Raw genomic sequence first — 18,464 nt, forward strand, 5'->3', positions numbered from 1 at the left:
TGAAGGAGTGTAAGTAGATTGTAGGCAGTTGTCCGCCTGGAGGTCATCAGACTCTCAATATTCAGATCATACAAATACTAACCTTATGTGTAGACAGTAAGATTGTTTACTAGTGATAGATTCAGTCCATAACCCATAGGTGTTTGTTTCTTGCTGTATTTTTTCCTACTGGTTTTACATTTAATTTTAGGCTGTCTCAAGTGTTCAGGGCATCCTACATAGGACAAATAATAAACCACTGAATTCTCCATTGCTGGTAATATTTGGTAATTGCGTCACACTTCCTGTCCTACAGACTATTTTGTAATCACATTTCAACTTGAATTTGAACAGAATTATTCCCTGATGCTGATGCTGTTGAAATATTTATTATGAAAGTTAAGTCTTGGAAATAATTAACCTGGCCTTTCTAAAAAACAGCTGACCCGTCCTCAGTCGTGCCCTTTTTTGCTCTTCACTCCAGTAACAGTTGCAGAACCTTGGTTCCTTGGTCACCTCTCACCTTTTCATGTAAATGCAACATCTTACGTTAGCTAATGTTAACAAAAAATCTGGCTAAAATATATTTTAGACTAGAAATCGGCAATATAGTAACAGAATCCTGATCCATCGTTGATCAGCACTTAGTCTGACAGTTGTACATGAGTTCTGGGGGGCAGAGCAAAACAAGGTCTGCAGGAGAACATTCCTCTGTTTTGATGCTGGGAAATGGTAGTTTGGAAAAAAGAAAAGAAAACAACTCAAGGTTCACATAGTAGATTTTTGGAGAACTTTCAGAGGTATCACACACTGTCTCAATCAGTAGATTGACAGCGGCAGTCAAGTTAAGAATGAACTCAATTAACTTTAACCCAGCCTGAATAACAGCTACTGAGTTTGCATGACAAAGGAGCCATTCCCATGACAACGGAGCAAAGTGTGTGATACAGTTAAAAGCTGAGATACTGACCTTGATTTTTTTTTTTTCATCAAACTATTTATATTTTTTACATATTAAAACTATCTTCACACCACACTGCTCTACTGATGGAAAACCATAATGACTGAACTCATATTCCTTCAATGTTGTTTTATCTGTAGCAGCTGTGCAGCAGAGACATTTAGAAGTGAATTTGTATAGAACAATGTGTGGATTTGTCTGTGTATATTTGGAAAAGATTGAAGCAGCACCATATGTACATCATCCTGTCGTATTATCCTGACTGTACACAGTGGCTGTGCCTTGTTTTGCACAGAATGCACTGTGCCCCATTTACTGTTCTTCATGAATGTCATTAAGATTTTGTGGGATGCACTCATCTGTCATATGTTGCTTCATTGTTTTTCATGTCTTCTGTTGCATTCAAACAGTCCTACATTATTTTTCTAGGTCAACAGATGTGCATTTGACATTGAAATGTCGTTGCCTGCTTATTACTCTCCAAATATAGGATGAATATTGCACTCTTCTGTGTGTTGGTGCTCATTATTAACGCTTCTTGACTGTTTGTACTTTGACAAATCTAAATCGTTTTTTATTGCAGGTGGCTTTATTGACAAGCAGTCTTTGTATCCCCTAATTTTGCAGTAATTGTCCTGCATTGTATTGTAAAGCTTTTACAAATGCAAAACATTTTCCAAAACCCCTCAGTGAAACAAGATTCAGCCCTATAGTGTAACACCTCTGAAGTTGAGCTTTTCAGTATTTTATCATCAGTATCTCCTAGGAATGTAACAATACCAAAAACTCAAAGTATGACAACGCCAAGATAAAAAGTCAACAGTACAATATTTATCATAATATTAAAAAACAAACAAGAACAATGATTACCAATAGCTACAGTACATAGTCTGCATATGAGCCAGCATAAGTTCATTTTCCCTTTGTGTGATTGATAAAACTGTTCTCTCTCATAAAAATTCAAATTTAGCCCTACACTTAAATTTATACAAAGGTTGAAGTTAACTATTTATTCCCTTTTACGCTTAAGTTAAATTGTAGGTACTTTTACTTTAAGTACTTAAATGTGAGTTTACCTGGTAATACTGCATAATAATGAAGGGGGTTTGCATGTAAAATATGCAATCAACTTATACAAATTAAGCACAAATAAATTAAAGTGAACAAGCCACCCACCCAACATGAGTCTTAATGTAAGTGGGTCATCATTTCTCAATGTTCAATAACGTAGTCATCAGTCAGCAGCATCTATAAATGTGAAGATTTCTGTTAATGTATTTTGGTCCAGATGCCCTGTAGACCTTTTCCAGATAGTATGTAGTGAAATAGTCCTTTGGAGAGGTCTTTCTGATGAATTACAGACATAAAATGACACAGCAAGTGTGATGCTGGAGGGGGATTTTCCACAACTTGGCAACCCAAATGTTATTTTTAGAAAAAATTATCTATAAAGCATCAGCAAATCATTTATCAACCACTGATAAAGTTGTGTACTGATGTTTAGAAATCCTTAGGTGACTTCTCAGAAAGTGCCTTATGTTACTATTTGAGGTTTAAGATCGTGACTATTGATAAGAGTCAGTGGTTCACAGACTGAGGAACTTTGAGATGTTCTCAGAAAAAATATGAAGATGTTAAATTCATTTTAATTTAATCACACCATCTTATATATGATGTGATCTGCTCAGTGTTTTTCTTATTGTTACTTCACTTGGATGTTTGAGCTTCACTGTGCGGAATAATGTATGTACAGACAAGTTTATTTTCTCATTCATCTGCTAAGTTAACAAGTATGTTTTTGTGACATCACAAGTAGTTCAGAGGCCTCAAGCACAGCACCTATGTACAGTTTACAGTGTACCTGCACTTTACTTAAGTCTTTCCATTTTATGCAGCTACTTCTTGTCCTGTACATTTAAGAGGCAAATAGTTAGTGGTTAGTGGTTACAGATTGTATACATATATACATACATATATATATGTATGTATATATGTATATATGTAATGCTTATTATTTAACTTGAATAAATAAAACTTGTATATTTACATAAAGTCAATGAGAAAAGATTAGTTGATTCCACTAAATTTCCTGTATGATTTCTTACAGTGTAGATACTACAGCAGTAACTGGATTACTTTGAGGTGTGCTTTTATTTGAGATCGAGTGGGTTATTATGATTTATAGAGAGCCGAGGCCCCGCCCTTGCAGGACAAAATATGAATGGTAGTCAATGACCAGAGACAAATAATGTTTTAATCCTCTTTGAATTGTGCCTTGAATTATCGTTATAAAAATTTATTTTAAGTCAAGAAAGTCGGGATCTGTCTTAGTACTGTTGAAGTATCAGACTGTGAAGTTGTGTCATTAAAAATACATGACTTTCTCCCTCCAAAAGCTAATGTTAGCCACTGAAACTTAAATGCATATGTGTTTTTGTACTGAGATGTAGTCAGACATACAATGAATTTAGCTTCTTTTGCTTCCTGCCTGATAAACGGACTAGAAGTTGCTGGATAAAACAATCAGGTAAGATAATGTTACAAGGGACAGCAGTATTGGTGTTTATGTCTTATACTGTAATACATGGCACAGTTCAAATGGGATGAAAAAAACTTTCACAGCCAACATAATTGAAAAGCAGTGCGCAACAAAAGTAGTGGACTCCCCCAGTCATCCAGAAGAGGTGCCAAGCTGCAAATGTTGAATTAAACATTTTACCAGCACCAAAATCACCAAAATGTCTGGTTGTTGCGTATACAATACGTCACAATCAATATTCCACTGGTCGATTTGTATAGAATTCCCACAGGATCACAACTGTTTGAGAGCAATCGCCAGAATCTATGGCTGCAAGCTAATAAAAGTTTTGGCTGGATTGAGGACACGATGAAAACTGCTCTACTTGCTGCGCCCATTGACAAACTATTGTGGTTTGCCATACTTCCTTTTGAAACTGGTACAGCTCACTCAATGTATACAAAATGTAAAAGGGTCTAAGGGGAATATGTAACACTCAGACTTCTTACATTAAATTTAATGTTATAGTCCTTATTTGTGAAAAATGACCCGTTTATTTTGTGTTATGAGGGAAAATGTAAAAAAAAAAAAAAAAAAGAAAAGAAAAAATGGTACAAATTTCCCCACTCTCCCCTATTATGTTTCAATATCAATATTATTAATTCTTCAACATAATAAATCAAAACTATTATTTGATACTGAATAAAAAAGGCCATTAATGATAATGTAAGCTGGTGTGGTGCGTGTCTCTGGTGACGCTGTGTGGCTGCATCAGTGCGTGGTTGCACCGCGACAGTTCGCAGTAACGGTCGGACTCGGTTTCTCTGCCCCTGCTGCCGTTATTACCACAGTGGGTCTAACGTACGCTCCACAATGGAAACTAAACCGGTCATCACCTGCCTTAAAACCCTCCTCATCGTATACTCCTTCGTGTTTTGGGTACGTAGCCTTTCGATATCATCTTTTTTTTTGAATAACGTAAAATGAAAGCAATCCATCCTAATCCACCGCTGTGTGTGTGTGTGTGTGCGTGTGTGTGTGTGTATCGTGCGTGATGAAGGGTTGGACAGTGCCAGCATCATCGACGGATTCAGACTGCTGTTTCAATATATTTAACGCCAAATGGTCGACCGCGTTCAGCTAACGCCAACGCTTTAATCGTCTAAAATATCAATACCGTCTTCTGTGATGTAACGTTCAGGTTACACACACAGTATTTTGTGTGCTGGGCGTCAGTGGTGTGAGTACATCATGGTTGTTGTTGTCAGTGAGGTTGGCGCGGTGAAGGATGTTAACATCACTGATTTTACTCTCCCTTCATCCGTCTGATGAACGGGCCTTCTCGGTTTGATGAGGCCCGTTTAAAAGCCCGTTTTCTGGCCACATACTGTACATTTTGGGGTCGTTGCTATAGATTCTTAAAGGGACCCTGCACCTTTTTTTTTACTCAGATACAGATACGTTACCCCAGTGAACCCATCGATCCCTACAGGAGCACCTGTTTAAAAGTGTCTACAGCTGAGAGTCTAGAGAAACATGACCATGTAAACCATGTTATTTAAATAAAATACAGGAAACACCGTCTGTAAATACTTAAATATTTTATTTGTCGGTGATGTTATGCTACAGCATCGAAGGCAGGGCTGTAACTAGCTGTTATTTTTAATTATACAAGGGATGAATGATAAATATAAGGGCAGATTAATTATCGGCATGTAATGGGAAATTCATATCATTATTAATTATTCCAATTAGTGTTGGGTACTATATCAGTATTATATTAATATTGTGATATCAGATAGATATCATCTTCGATTTTGGATATTGTTATAATATAATGAGTGTTTTTTTTTACAGGCTGCATTAAAGTTAAGTAAAGTCATGTAATTTTCTCAACTCACCAGACTGTTGTAGCTGTTCTATAATTTGTTCTATTATTTTGATGTATTTTACTCGAAAAATAAATCAACATTTCAAGAGTAAAAACAGTTCTTTGTAGTTGTTGTTATTGCAATGTCAGCTAGATTTTGTTTTAGGTCGTAGCTGGTATTTGCTGGAGTCCCTCGTCTTCTGGTGTACCCCATAGGACCTTATTTGTTGTTTTACAACAAGCTGCAACTTTCTTGACTTATAAAATTATCTTTAAATTGACAACATCATAATTCCTGGCACAATTTAAATGTATTTGTCTCTCTGTTGACAACTGCATATGTTTTTTTGTTTTTTTTCCCCAAACTAAGGTGCCAAGGTGATCCAAAACCAGAAGATACTAATTTTTTTGCTTGATAAATGACTTAAATGATGGTCAAACTATATATAATTGAAATAATATAATTGTGTTTTTAATATTTTGTCAGCAGAGGAAAATGGACGTAGTTAAGATAAGGTTTCAATAATTTTATTGATGCAATGTTTTGTCCTATAGTGTTACTATATAGGCAAAAAACACAGGTACACTTGCAATTGAAATTTCACATGATAAAAAAAATAACACACACTTGCACTTGCAAGTTTCACTGTGTGGACTACCTCTCCTTTTCCTTTGTGTGCTGTTTGTGTCCTGCACTTCAGCCCAGCTGCAGTTGGATTGTGCTCTGCTTTATATGTGGCCCAACACATTTACATACTGTATAATGCAAAATCATCAGACACACCCAACATATTTATACAAAACACAGCACCACAAAAGCCTCAAATTATACCAAGAGATGAATCAATACCTCTGGAGGATTGTTGTCTTAAGCTGCAAATCCTTGTTCTGGTTTGAATTCATAAAATGCTGTATTCACAATGCTAAGCAAGCTGTGTATTACAACACTCATTTGAAGAATAGATTCTGTCCATGTTCTTTGCAGTAAGTGTCCTCAGGATCTGAGGCAGGGGATCTCTCAGAAAGCATCTCTCAAACCAAATAAATTTGGTGAGACGGCTTCTAATTTTGGGAGAAATTACTTTGAGATTAACTCCCCTGTTTGGTTTTCAGTGGTTTGGGTATGCCTTTGTTTATCTTTCGATTACCAATTTTCAAACATGATTTAGCATCCAGGGAAGCAACAATATGAATCCAAGACCACACATTAGACAAGATAACTACAATTAATACTGTGTGACTGACAAGCAGTTTTTTTATTGGTTTATGCAAGGGGGGGATAAAGAGTGGGAATGACACGCACCAAAGGGTCACAGGCAGGAATCAAATCCACAGCTGCTTCAGGGGACTCCCAGTCCCAGTACAGGATCTACCAACTGAGCTACCTGGCCATCTGACTGACAAGCAATTTGGTGATCTTTTTTTTTAACGTAATTGTGGATTATAGGTTGATTGCTAGACTTCTGATAGATGCCTGGGCCTGTATACTGGGGAGCAGAGCCTACCTGTTGGCATCTCAGTCGCTTGTTTTCTTTACATCACTCCTCTTTAACTAACTACTTGTTTGAGCTAATTTTAGAGAAAACCGCCGTAGGAGCTCAACTAGAAGCTAGCAAGTGTCAAGTGAATCCTCAACATCTTTTCAAGCCAGGTAGAGTGAAGAGGAAGAGGAGAAGGAGGACTAGATGGGAAAAAGAGTGACTTATTCCATATGATGTTTTTGACATAAAATACAGAAATGAGGCAAGTAGGGTAAAGTACAGCAAAATATTTCCCCTACTAGCATACTATTTATTTACTATTCAGATCGGGGAGCTTGACTCAGCATGGTGCTGTAAACTATGATTTTCTGATCTGATTTACAAACTTACTTTCGTAATACTCAATTTTATAGATTTATAGATAAGTGGGAATTTATTGATATGTTGACAGCCAAACTGGAAATGTCCCAGGTTTTTGGTTTCAGAAATCTGATCACCTTATAACAGAAGCTACCAGTAGTGTTAGCTAACTTGTCTAATCTGTACTTTCTCTTTAGTTGCTTTTACACAATGGATGCCGGATACAGCGGAGACTGTGTCTGCTATCTCAGCCCAGTTTCCTTGTTTGTTGAGCGCTTTCTCTGCATTCACCCAAACTGGAGGAAATGAAAGTAGCTTAAATGCTGCAACTTGGCCTTGAATGAAACCTAACCTACCCCCTTAAAGATTGTGGAAGGAAATCGTGGCGGGAACAGAACTGAAATGAGCCTTTCCAGTTGTGTGTTTGTGAAGGCTTAAAGAGAAGAGCTGTGCTGTGTATCTCCCTGCACTGCAGACGCACCGGTGCCACAGATATGAACTTTTATATTTAGTCAGGATTGGGCCGTCTCGTAGCGCTCCCTTACATCCACAGCGTCAGGTTTCAGATGTCCAAAGTGCAGAGGAGTCTCACAGCTCAGTGTCTCTCTTCAACCCCAAGGGTGAAGCAGGAAGAGGTTCACTGGCACGAAGTTCGAAGTGGGAGAGCTGCCTCAATGTCGACCCTCGGTTTCACTGTCATCAGCTTGTCATGGCGGATAATGTCCTAAGTGTGAATAGCTATGTCGCCATACTTTTACACGTGCGCATGCTGGACGGTTTAATGCAGAGCAGGTGGTGGAGTCCGCGTGGTGTCCTCACCAGCATATTTTGTCATCGCACCTTCTGTTTCTTTATTAGGCTGGGGAAGGAGGAGGATAGAGGGGTGACCTGTTTTAAACTCTGTGCTGTAACCAGGGTGGCCAGCCTGGCATTGAATTTCAAACAAAACGTGGAGGGGGGAGCTTACTCTGCTCCAGGGAGGAGGAGGAGGAGGAGGAGGAGGAGGAGGAGGAGAGAGGGGGGTCTGAAGCTGTTTGGTATTCAGCAACAGACATGAAGTGTAGATGACTTCGCCCTGTTCCTTATGCTTGATTTCCCTGTTGGCTTTAAAATGAACATTTTAGCGTTGACAAGATGATCCTTTATGTGTATGAGACAGCAGCTCTTAGGGGGCCAGACATTTTCCTGCTGATGAAATAAACCGTGAGCACATGGTCATAGAGGACTGTTGTCTTAAAATGAGTGTCACATGTTCTAACTGTTGGATACCACTGATAATAGAAACAGTAGATGCCATTAGTGACTAATCGTATCATCAACATATATAAGTAAAGCACAGCCAGACAGTGGCTGGAAAGAAGGAATCCCCTACATTAGAGCTGCAGTAATCATGCATTAATCCATTAGCTAGTTCACAGAAAATAAATCAGAAATTAATTTGATAATGGAATTTAGTTATTTTGTTGACAAAAAGACAAAAGATATTTGAAAACATCACCTTGTATTGTGGGAAATTCTAACATCAAGTAATTTTTCATTATTTTCAGGCATTTTATTAGCGACACAAGTAATCGACATTGAGAATAGTCAGTAGATTAGTAATGAAAATAATAATTAGTTGCAGCCCTGTTTTATGTTACATTACATTACAGGAGAGTTCAGATCAGCTGAAGTGGGGTTGTATGAGGTATTATCAATAGTAAGTGTATTACTTACAGAAACTATGCAATGTACTGCTGTGATCTGGGTCAGCAAGTGTATTTTAGCTACTTACAAAAAGGCCCACATAAAAAAATCAATATCAGTTTAAGTGTATGATATATTTAGACACGTCAAAGACATGCCAATTAACTTTGCCATTAGACAGCCATTACTGACAGGAGGCCACCTGTCAGTAATGGCAAAATCAGTAATTATACCTCACAGAACACAGGATTTTCTGAACTACTGCTGTCTTAGTTAGTTTTGCGTTGCTGTATGACTTTGGTGAATCCAAATGAACCTTTTAATACACTGAGGTCACACGAAACTACAAATAAACTAACCAGTCGAGGCAGTGGTAGACCAATTCTGCGAGGTAGAATTACTGATTTTGCCAATGATGTCTGGTTGGTTTGGAGAGAGCGATACTTAGCTTATATAATGGTGGTTTCATGTCATAAAAGGCTGTTTGACAGCAAGGAGTTTTCTCGTGGACAAAAACTTTGCCTGATGAAGGTCCAATACCGAAACGTCGCAAATAAATGATATATTGCAAGTTAGGCAGCGTTCGGGAGTCCTTTTTGCAACTTTTTGGTCTACTCGCCTCTCCAACACACCTGTGTTATCTAATAGATGTGTTTCCTTTGTCTGATGGCAAGGCAATATCCTAAATGTAGCATACACTTAAACTGATATTGATTTTTTTTAAGTAGGTCTTTTTTAAGTCCCTAAAATACACGTTGTTGCTGACCCTGTCCACAGCAGTACATTGTTTAGCTTCCAACACCAGTACACCTGCTGCTTGGCGTATGCTGACTGCCATCTACTCTACATAATACGCTGACTATGGATAAGTATCGTATACAACCCCATTTCAAATAATCATCTATCCCTTTACTATCTCAGTGCATTAGGCCTGTAGATAGTATCATCCATGTGCACACAGAGCAGCTACAGTAGTACGGGAAACAGCAGGGCAAGGATCCAGTTAAAGAGATACCAAAAACATTAAACAGACAACTCTTGACATGATTTTAAATAGCAAATCTAGTGGCTCTCAGTTCTCTCTCTGTGGTTCAGCTCCATCGAATGTTGTGCCACTGAGCATCCATCACCTTGCAACTAGCTGCCCACAAATTGTCAATAATACCCATTTTTACAGGTTATTCTTACATAACAGAAACCACAGCTACATGTGTTAGCCATAAATACAAAGGGATAAATACGTCAGCAATATTGTGGGAAACCAACAACAATTCTGATAATGGGTTACCCATTTAATTTGTTTTTAAGCAAAAATATACTGACTACAGTTTCTCAAATGTAAATAGTTTGTGGTTTTCTTAGTCTTCCACTCTAGTAAACTGGTCTTCAGGAAATTGTAATGGGCATTTTTACTATTTTCTGACAATTTTTAGAACAAATGATTGAACTTTAATTAAAACAATTGTTAATTACAGCCTTAAACCAGTGTAATTCTAATTTCAAACTATAGTTAGAGCTTGTGCTTTCTTCAAGATATGCCATTCAGTGTTTCAGTGCATTTTTTCTTTCCTTTTCCATCCCACCCACACCTTAGACTCATTGTCCTTGTGTGTCATAGTGTTTATGGAAATTCATCTGTGGATGTTTGCCAGAGATGCAATCAAGTTCGGCCATTTTGCACAGTACTTGTAGTAGACAGTCTGAAACTACTCTCATTTTGTCGAGATCTAAAAGGACTCCTCATACCTGTGCTTACACTAAACTGCAACCAAATCCAGAACAATGCAGCACTCAAAGGAGAGGCAGGGCAGAGACTGGTGATTTGTCATGGTGAAAAACCTTTGCCCAGTCATTCTGTGCACACCCTGCTGCTGACAGGCCAAAGTGTAAGTTGTTAATGCAGTCATTGACCTGCAGAGAGTAGTTTAAGCTTTAGTCAGAGAATGAGTGTGGCAACCTAAGTGTATGCAAAGAAACATTTTTTTGTATCAATCATCTTGTCATTTTTATGTAACATGACTTTAGGCTGTAGGACATTGTTATTGTTGTTGTTGTTTGGAATTTTTTTTTTTTTTTTTCAGAATTAATACCATAAAAGTTTTACTTACAGGTCTGCATACACACAGGAAAACAAAATAACAGACAAAAAAAGATAAACACAGAACCCTGCAATTCTTATGTAGTGAATAATATCTTTATACATTACAATATTCTCATTTCTTAAGTATTTACCAAACATCCTGGTAGGTGTCTTTCAAGATATTTAATAAAATATCCCCAAGTATTACAATTAGCTCAGTATTTTCCCCTTTTTGGCATAGGTCCATTTTTTCCCCTCTTTTAAATCAATGTCCAACTGTAGGCAAAAGCAGTGGAGTGATATACTTCCTGACCACATATAATACATGAATCAGGATTATTATTATCAAAGCGATGTAACAGGAAGGGAGTTATGAGTTATGTATGTGCACATGATACATTTAAATTCGGTTTAAATCTGTCGATGACTGGTAGTCTGACCTTGTGCATCTCGACAAAGTGCTTTTCTGTCATCTTCAGACCAGAGAGCCAGTCTAAGCCAGTCTATTGTTTTTCATGTATTCTTTAGATTTAGCACTGGTCATTTTATACAGAAGAGAAACCCTCATTTACAAAATGTACTTATGATCCATTTTGTTCTTAAGTATGATTTAAGCAGAAAACAATGTATAAGTAGTTATTTGACTTTACCTTAATGTAGAGACGATCTTATCTAAGTCTAAACTTGACTTCAGTGATTTTCCTGCTGGTTATGAAGGTGTATTGCAGTTTGGAACACACATGCACCCAAACCTGTGGTGAGCTTTATGAACAATGTGATAGGAATGATCAATTAAAGATGAGAGGATTTCACTGTGACACACTCTCAGGCTACATGTTTGTCTTTGTTTGTCAGCCCAATATTTGAGTCCTCTTCAATCTCCTCTACCATCACTGTGGAAAAAGTTTGCTTTTCGTTTTTGTCCATGGTGCTTAAGTCACAAATTTTCCTCTCAGAACATTCTTGAGCAAAGTTTTTTATGCTCAGTATCTTTTACAAATCAAACATAAGCAAGCCGACAGAAAACAGCTTAACAACAAGTTAAGTTAAGTACAAATCTCCAAACAAAATCATCAAACAAAAGCAAATCATTCAAACAAATCATTTTAATAACTGAGGCCCCATGCCTTGGCCTTGAAGATGTTCTAGTATAGCTGTTTGAAGGTTAGACAGAAGAGGTCTACAAGGGAACTTTGAAGTGTTATTAAAATGTAACTCCTAATTTTTAGGTATTTGAAGTGTTTTAGAAGGATTTTAAAAATTCTGTGCAAATCATCATTATACATCTTATGATCTTAGGAATTGCTGAGCTGGAACATTTATTCAAAGAGCAAAAGAGTCTTTCTATTGCTTTTTCAGTCATACTGGCTCATTTTCTACTTTTTCTCATCAGTTGTAGAGGTTTCTGAGTGCACAGAGACATTTTGTACAGACCACTCCCTCTCAAACCAGAGGGCCTGGCAGCAGGATGGCGAGCGGCCTCCTCTTGGAAGAAAAGGGGGTGCGGTATGATGAGTTGGCCCTCGCTAGAGTCAGATCATCAGCAGCCGTTCCACACCCTGCTCTCTTTCCAGTGCCGTCAAGACATACCCAGCTGAGACACACGCCGCTTCAGCTGCCTCGTACAACACGCTCTTTTATCCGCAGCCTTCATTTGAAATGCTAAGAGAGGCGCAACAGGAGGAAGCGTCTCGCCTCGGATCAAAGAGCTTCTTTGACGTGTCCCCTTTCTTTTCCTCTGTGTGTGTGTGTGTGTGTGTGTGTGTGTGTGTGTGTGTGCGCCTCAGTACAGGCATATTCATAAAGCAAGTGATCACTATCCCTGCACTCCAGATAAATTTGTGTCTTCTGTCTCTCGTCTCCTCCTCCTTACTCTAATTGCTCTCCTTTCTTGTTCCACCTTGATCCTCTTTCTCCTCCTCCCCTTCGCCACGCTGCTAAAAACACAGCTATTGTAATATCGCAGGAGTGCAGAGATAAAGGCCTGTTCCCTGCTTTCATTTTGTTCCCTGTGTTCTCTCTGTTACATCCATCTCTCCAACCCCCCCCCCCCCCACACACACTCCAGATAACAGGAGCCATCCTGCTGGCAGTGGGAGTATGGGGGAAGTTGATGCTGGGCCCGTACATCTCTCTGATAGCCGACAACTCCACCAACGCTCCGTACGTCCTCATCGGCACCGGGACAGTCATCATCGTCTTCGGCCTGTTTGGATGCTTTGCCACCTGCAGAGGAAGCCCATGGATGTTGAAGCTGGTGAGGCTGCAGGAGAGGAGTTAATAAGGGTGGAGTGTTATGTTGCTGTTACAAGAGAAGAGTGTTGTGGATGCTGATTAATTAGCCTCAGGTCACATGATGAAGGGAATAATGGCTGACCTCTATCCTGTGGAGAGGGATCAGAAATCCAATAGATGCTGCAGGGCACTTTGTACACTTAACGGTGGTCAAGTGAGTGTGTTTGAGTATGTTTGTGTGCGTGCAAGTGTAGGCAAATGATACACAACTAAGGCAGAGGGTTTTTATGCAAACTATGCAAATCTCTGTCTTCCTTCTTCTCTCTGTAGTATGCCATGTTTCTGTCCCTCGTCTTCCTCGCTGAGTTGGTGGCTGGGATCTCTGGATTTGTGTTTCGCCATGAGGTCAGCATCAAATACAACATTCAACAACTTTTTAAAGGGGCAGTTCACCCCAAAATCAAATTGACATACCCTCGGCCTGTAGTGCTATTTATCCTTGTTATAAGTAGTTTCATGAAAGAACGACTTTCTTTCTGCAGTACGATCGCCCAGAACTACTTTCTTTTATACTAGAAAGAAAGTAGTTCCTACATTAAACTGCTCACAACCTCTGTGGTCTACCTTGAGTAACTAGGTCATGAGACATGAAAGAGACACTGACTAAGAGCCATTTAGCCCCATTTTATCAGATAGAAGGCAGACATCTCTATAGCCAATATCTCCAAAACTCTGCAGCTCACACCAAAACAATTTAGATGGATAAATAGCACTACAGGCCATGGGGAATTTTTTAGTTTTGATTTTAGGATGAACTTTCCCTTTAAAGCCATGTAAAGTGCTCTTACGCTGTTAATGTGTGTAATTATATGCGTGTGTTTGCTCACTGCAGATAAAGGGAACCTTTCACAGGACGTACACTGATGCAGTCCTGAACTACAACGCTGAGGATGAGGCGAGCCGCGCTGTTGATGACTTGCAGCACAAGGTGCGTCTGCATGACATGAAATCGGCTGCTGAACAGCTAATAAATGCATCAGCAGCAAACCAAAACACAACCCTGAATGCTAATGGCTTGAATTTTTTAAAGCAAGGGTTCTCAAACTTATGACTCTGCATCTCATTTTTATTCAAGGTCTGAGGTCCAGAACAATTCGCAACAACAAAATAACATTTAATCAAAAAGACAAAAAAAACATGTTGCGTAGGGTCAAGAAAGTCTTGTTTGTGATATAAAAATGAAAAACTCAGTACTCTTCAAGAATAGAGCCAGTTGTTAGATACAAATAAAACAAACAATGACTGTCCAGCTCACAGGCAGGCCTAATGGAAGTCTGAGCCACTCTGATTGTGAATATAAAAATCCTTTATTCTAAGAGATTAATTAAGAACAAATTAATGGATTCTGGATATGGAACTGCATTTAGACCCACCCTGCATTAGAGTATGACCAAATCAGGACAAGGTAGGAAAAGTTGGACACTATTCAGAGACAGACTGTGATATTGCTTGTTTTGGTCTTCACTTTGGATATGCATTTTGAAAAATATGAAACAATACAAGTCTTATGTTTTAATCCTCACTGCTCTCTCTTCTCCTGTGCATTACTAGCTGCGTTGCTGTGGAGTGTATAACTACACCAGTTGGTTTGGCAGCGTGTATTACCCATCCAATGGCATTCCTGCCAGTTGCTGCTTTAACTCCTCTGACTGCAACCCAGAAGACCTCCGCAATGCAACTCTAGCTCCGAGCAAGGTCTTCCACCAGGTTAGTATGTTGTGTTGTATTTTCCTACTTCTCACCTGTCTTACATTCTACTTTATGTAGTTTATGACTGTTTATAAAGAAGGTGACTGTTTTTGCATCTGACAGGTCCTCATTCACCTTTTCAAACTATCTCCCTCTTCCATAAACTAACAATTACCTCAGATACTCTCCATTTTGCCCTTAATTTGCACATATAACATGTCCCTGTACCCTCTGCAAACTAACCTGCCCCCTGTGTTTCAGGGCTGCTTTGAGCTGGTCACTTCATTCATGGAAACCAACATGGCCATTATCGCAGGAGTGACGTTTGGGATTGCTTTCTCACAGGTAAGAGTTGAAAGTGATGGCACCCAAGTAAAAGGTGGCATGTGTAGTGTTTTAGCATCAATAAATTGCATTTAAATACTGAGACATAATCACTGAAGACAGAAGATCAACACAGGTTATATTCTGTTACACTATGTGCTGCCAGCTTTGGCTCGACAGAAAGTCTACCGCAACATTTAATAGAGAAAAAGTATTGTATGTATTGTTTAATAGGATTTTTGTGGAAAACATTTGACATGTAGGACAAGCACATGTTCAAATAAAAAAAAAAAGATGACTGAATTCTATTTCACTGCGTTACTTTCAGGGTTTTGGTATTGTGAATGCTTGAACAAGTACGTTTCACAGGAAATGTCATCTTGATGATGAATATTAATTCAAATATTTTGAAATGAACAAAAAGCCCTTTTCTGTCTTTCAGCTGATTGGCATGTTGCTGGCCTGCTGTCTGTCCAGGATCATCACAGCCAATCAGTATGAGATGGTCTAGCTGATGTGACGTGGCAGGTGAGAGACATTTAAACAGGCACACTCACAAGCAACTAGGGATGCCGTGATTGATCGGCCGCCAATCATTAATATGCGATCGGGTAGTAAAAAATTGGGGCCAATTCTTAGCTGAGTTGGTCCCCTGCAAACCTAAAGGAGCACTTCACCGGCAAAATGATTATTAATTGCACACTCTGTGTTACCTCCTCATGAAGAGAATCAATCCAAAACATGCTGTCCAGACTTGTTGAAGTTGAAGCTATTCCTATTTTTTAAAATAGCAAATCTTTATCAAAACAAAATTCGTACACTCAGTACTTCCAAAGATTTTGTTAATGACATGATTTCTGGAAGAAAGCCATGAAGGCAAGCTAGTGCTATACACCCATGATTAAACACTCTCATGCATGCAGCTGAGAGGAACAACCATGTGCATGTATGGAAGTCATGTAGTGGTGAAGTCAAGGGATGTCTTCATGCTAAGTGAGCTATAGTTTTTCAGTACAGTGATGTAGTGGAAGTATGAAGCCTCGTTTTGATCCGCTCACGTTTGGCCTGCTAAAGTTACTACATTACACTGTTAATGCAAACTCAGCACATCCGTTTAAGATTAAACGTAGCATTTCAGTGAATAGGATCCCTTCATTTCTTAACAAGACCTTTACTGTGAAAAATCTACAGGTTTGTGTTGTGGGAAACACACTGATTTGGGGGGCATTCCGGTTGAACTGGGAAGTCGGAATTTCCAGGTTCCCCCTTGAAAATTTCAACGGGAACATCCCCTGAAATCAGATTTCTGACTTGACGTCAGTGTCCAAGATGGCTGCTCTATGCATCAACAGTAGTGAAAGCTGTAGTAATATAACAGGCCCACACTCTTGAAGATATCTTTTAACTGAAGACAAGCTTAGCTCGAGTTGAGCAGCTGTAAAACAGTGAACAAACTCTTTATTTTTTAATTATTATGAAGCAGCAAAATCAGGAAATTTCATCAGTAGTAACTTAACAAGACTCCTGTTCAACTGAAAGTGAACATGAAACAGTAAAATAAAGCAAAAACCTGAAAGTGTAAACGGAGATTCAGGAGAAAAACGACACAGGAAACCACAGTTTCAGTTAGAAGATACAAAAGCACTGAGAGCTGCACATACAGATACATGAACAGCAAATGAGCAGCCAAAAGTGCCAATGTGAAAACCCCAATAGTGGAGCATTTAGCAGCTAAAGAGCCAGATATTCCCCTCAGGAGTTGGTGGAGTCCAAAACAAAGTTAAAGGGAAAGTTAGTATTGGACTCCAAATATATACAAATGTTGACTGGTGTTTGCTGGATGTGTAAATAAGTAACTGTTTGCTATATAATTTTGGCCAGAACAACGTTCTATGGTGATAATATGTCAGTGATGTGTTTTCAGCTTGTTCCAATGCCCTTAAGCAGCCGTACAATCAATGAATGTGGATTCAGTTCATATACAACTGACTTGTTTTTCTTCGTGTTTTTTGTTTTTAGGGAGATGAAGAGAAGAAGAGACAAAGAGCCTTGACAAACAACAAGAGTAAATTCCCGAAACACTATCACATGTCTGTATTGGAATTTACCTCCCTCCGTCTCTCTGCCTGTGACCTTAATGTAATATCTTAATGTATCTTATTGTAAAGCACCATTCCTTGACTCATTGCTGTCACATCAAAACGTTCTGTACCACACATCACACTGCTGCTTGATGTAGAAGTTGCTCATTAGCACATATCTCGGATCAGTACAGCCTACAACCTGCAACAGGCAGATGAACCGGAGCTGTTGGAGTTGACAGCGGTGTTGGTCTCAGATAGGCGACTGGGTGCAACTTGGCTTCTCAGTTGGTTGCAGCATGCTTCACCGACCGTCATCAGAGGACCACTGCACATCTTTGTACAGAATGACATTACTAAAGCTTGAAAGTAATACTTTAATAGATAGGTTTAGTTTTGCATTTGACTTTGCTATTGCTCACTATTGTATATTCCTATGGTTGTGACATTTTGTGAACTGATTATGTGTACTGAGGGTGATATTCTAAGTTTGTATGAAAAATAAGGAAACTGACAGGAGAGAAAAGGGAGAAGTTGTTAAATTTTATTTTTACCATTTCTTTTTGGCCTGATAATTTAACTCAGTAGCAGATTATGAGATAAGTTACATGTTGAAATTTTAATTCAGTATCAGTTAAAGCTTTAGTCTGAGATAAATACATGGAAACATTGATTAAAAATGGGAATCTTTACTGTCAGATTCCCACCAGTAACTTAAAGTAATGCTCCACTTTGCCCAAACATCTTGCCTCTTCATACACTTCATATACTTAATGTAACTCAGTTGGTTTGGGGCGGGAAAGAAAATATTAATCAAGCAAAACAAGCAACTGAGGTCAGTTGTGGAACAAATCTGATACAATAAAGACTGGAAGCCAGATCACACCAGAAAGTCCTCTCTGTCAGTTAGCAAGTATGTAATCTGTTCGTCAAGGAATGGTAAATTCAATTTATTCAAAAGATTTATGACATCAAGTCTTGTCTTGTTAAGACTTCTGAAAGCCATTCCCATTACTTGGAGCAGGTTAGGAGGACATTGAATGAAATTGAACGGTGCAGCACAGCTAATATGCTTCAGTAGCTCCCTCAAAGGACACGTCTGTTAGTACGTCCATGGGTCACAAGGTCAAGATGAACTGC

General features: G+C 38.8%; 1 protein-coding gene across 1 annotated transcript; it reads left to right on the forward strand.

Annotated features, from left to right (window-relative positions):
* Nucleotides 1-4,098: 4,098 nt before the first annotated feature.
* Nucleotides 4,099-17,398, forward strand: tspan7 (tetraspanin 7). Its single transcript, XM_084724023.1, has 8 exons — nucleotides 4,099-4,397; nucleotides 13,004-13,192; nucleotides 13,501-13,575; nucleotides 14,063-14,158; nucleotides 14,782-14,937; nucleotides 15,181-15,264; nucleotides 15,686-15,771; nucleotides 17,263-17,398. Exons 1-7 carry the CDS (start codon nucleotides 4,332-4,334, stop codon nucleotides 15,752-15,754), a joined length of 735 nt encoding a protein of 244 aa, XP_084580149.1. The 5' UTR covers nucleotides 4,099-4,331; the 3' UTR covers nucleotides 15,755-15,771; nucleotides 17,263-17,398.
* The last annotated feature ends 1,066 nt before the right edge of the window (nucleotides 17,399-18,464 follow it).

Source organism: Lutjanus erythropterus, chromosome 8, assembly GCF_056507025.1.
Source record: "Lutjanus erythropterus isolate fLutEry1 chromosome 8, fLutEry1.hap2, whole genome shotgun sequence".
Lineage (NCBI taxonomy): Eukaryota > Metazoa > Chordata > Actinopteri > Lutjaniformes > Lutjanidae > Lutjanus > Lutjanus erythropterus.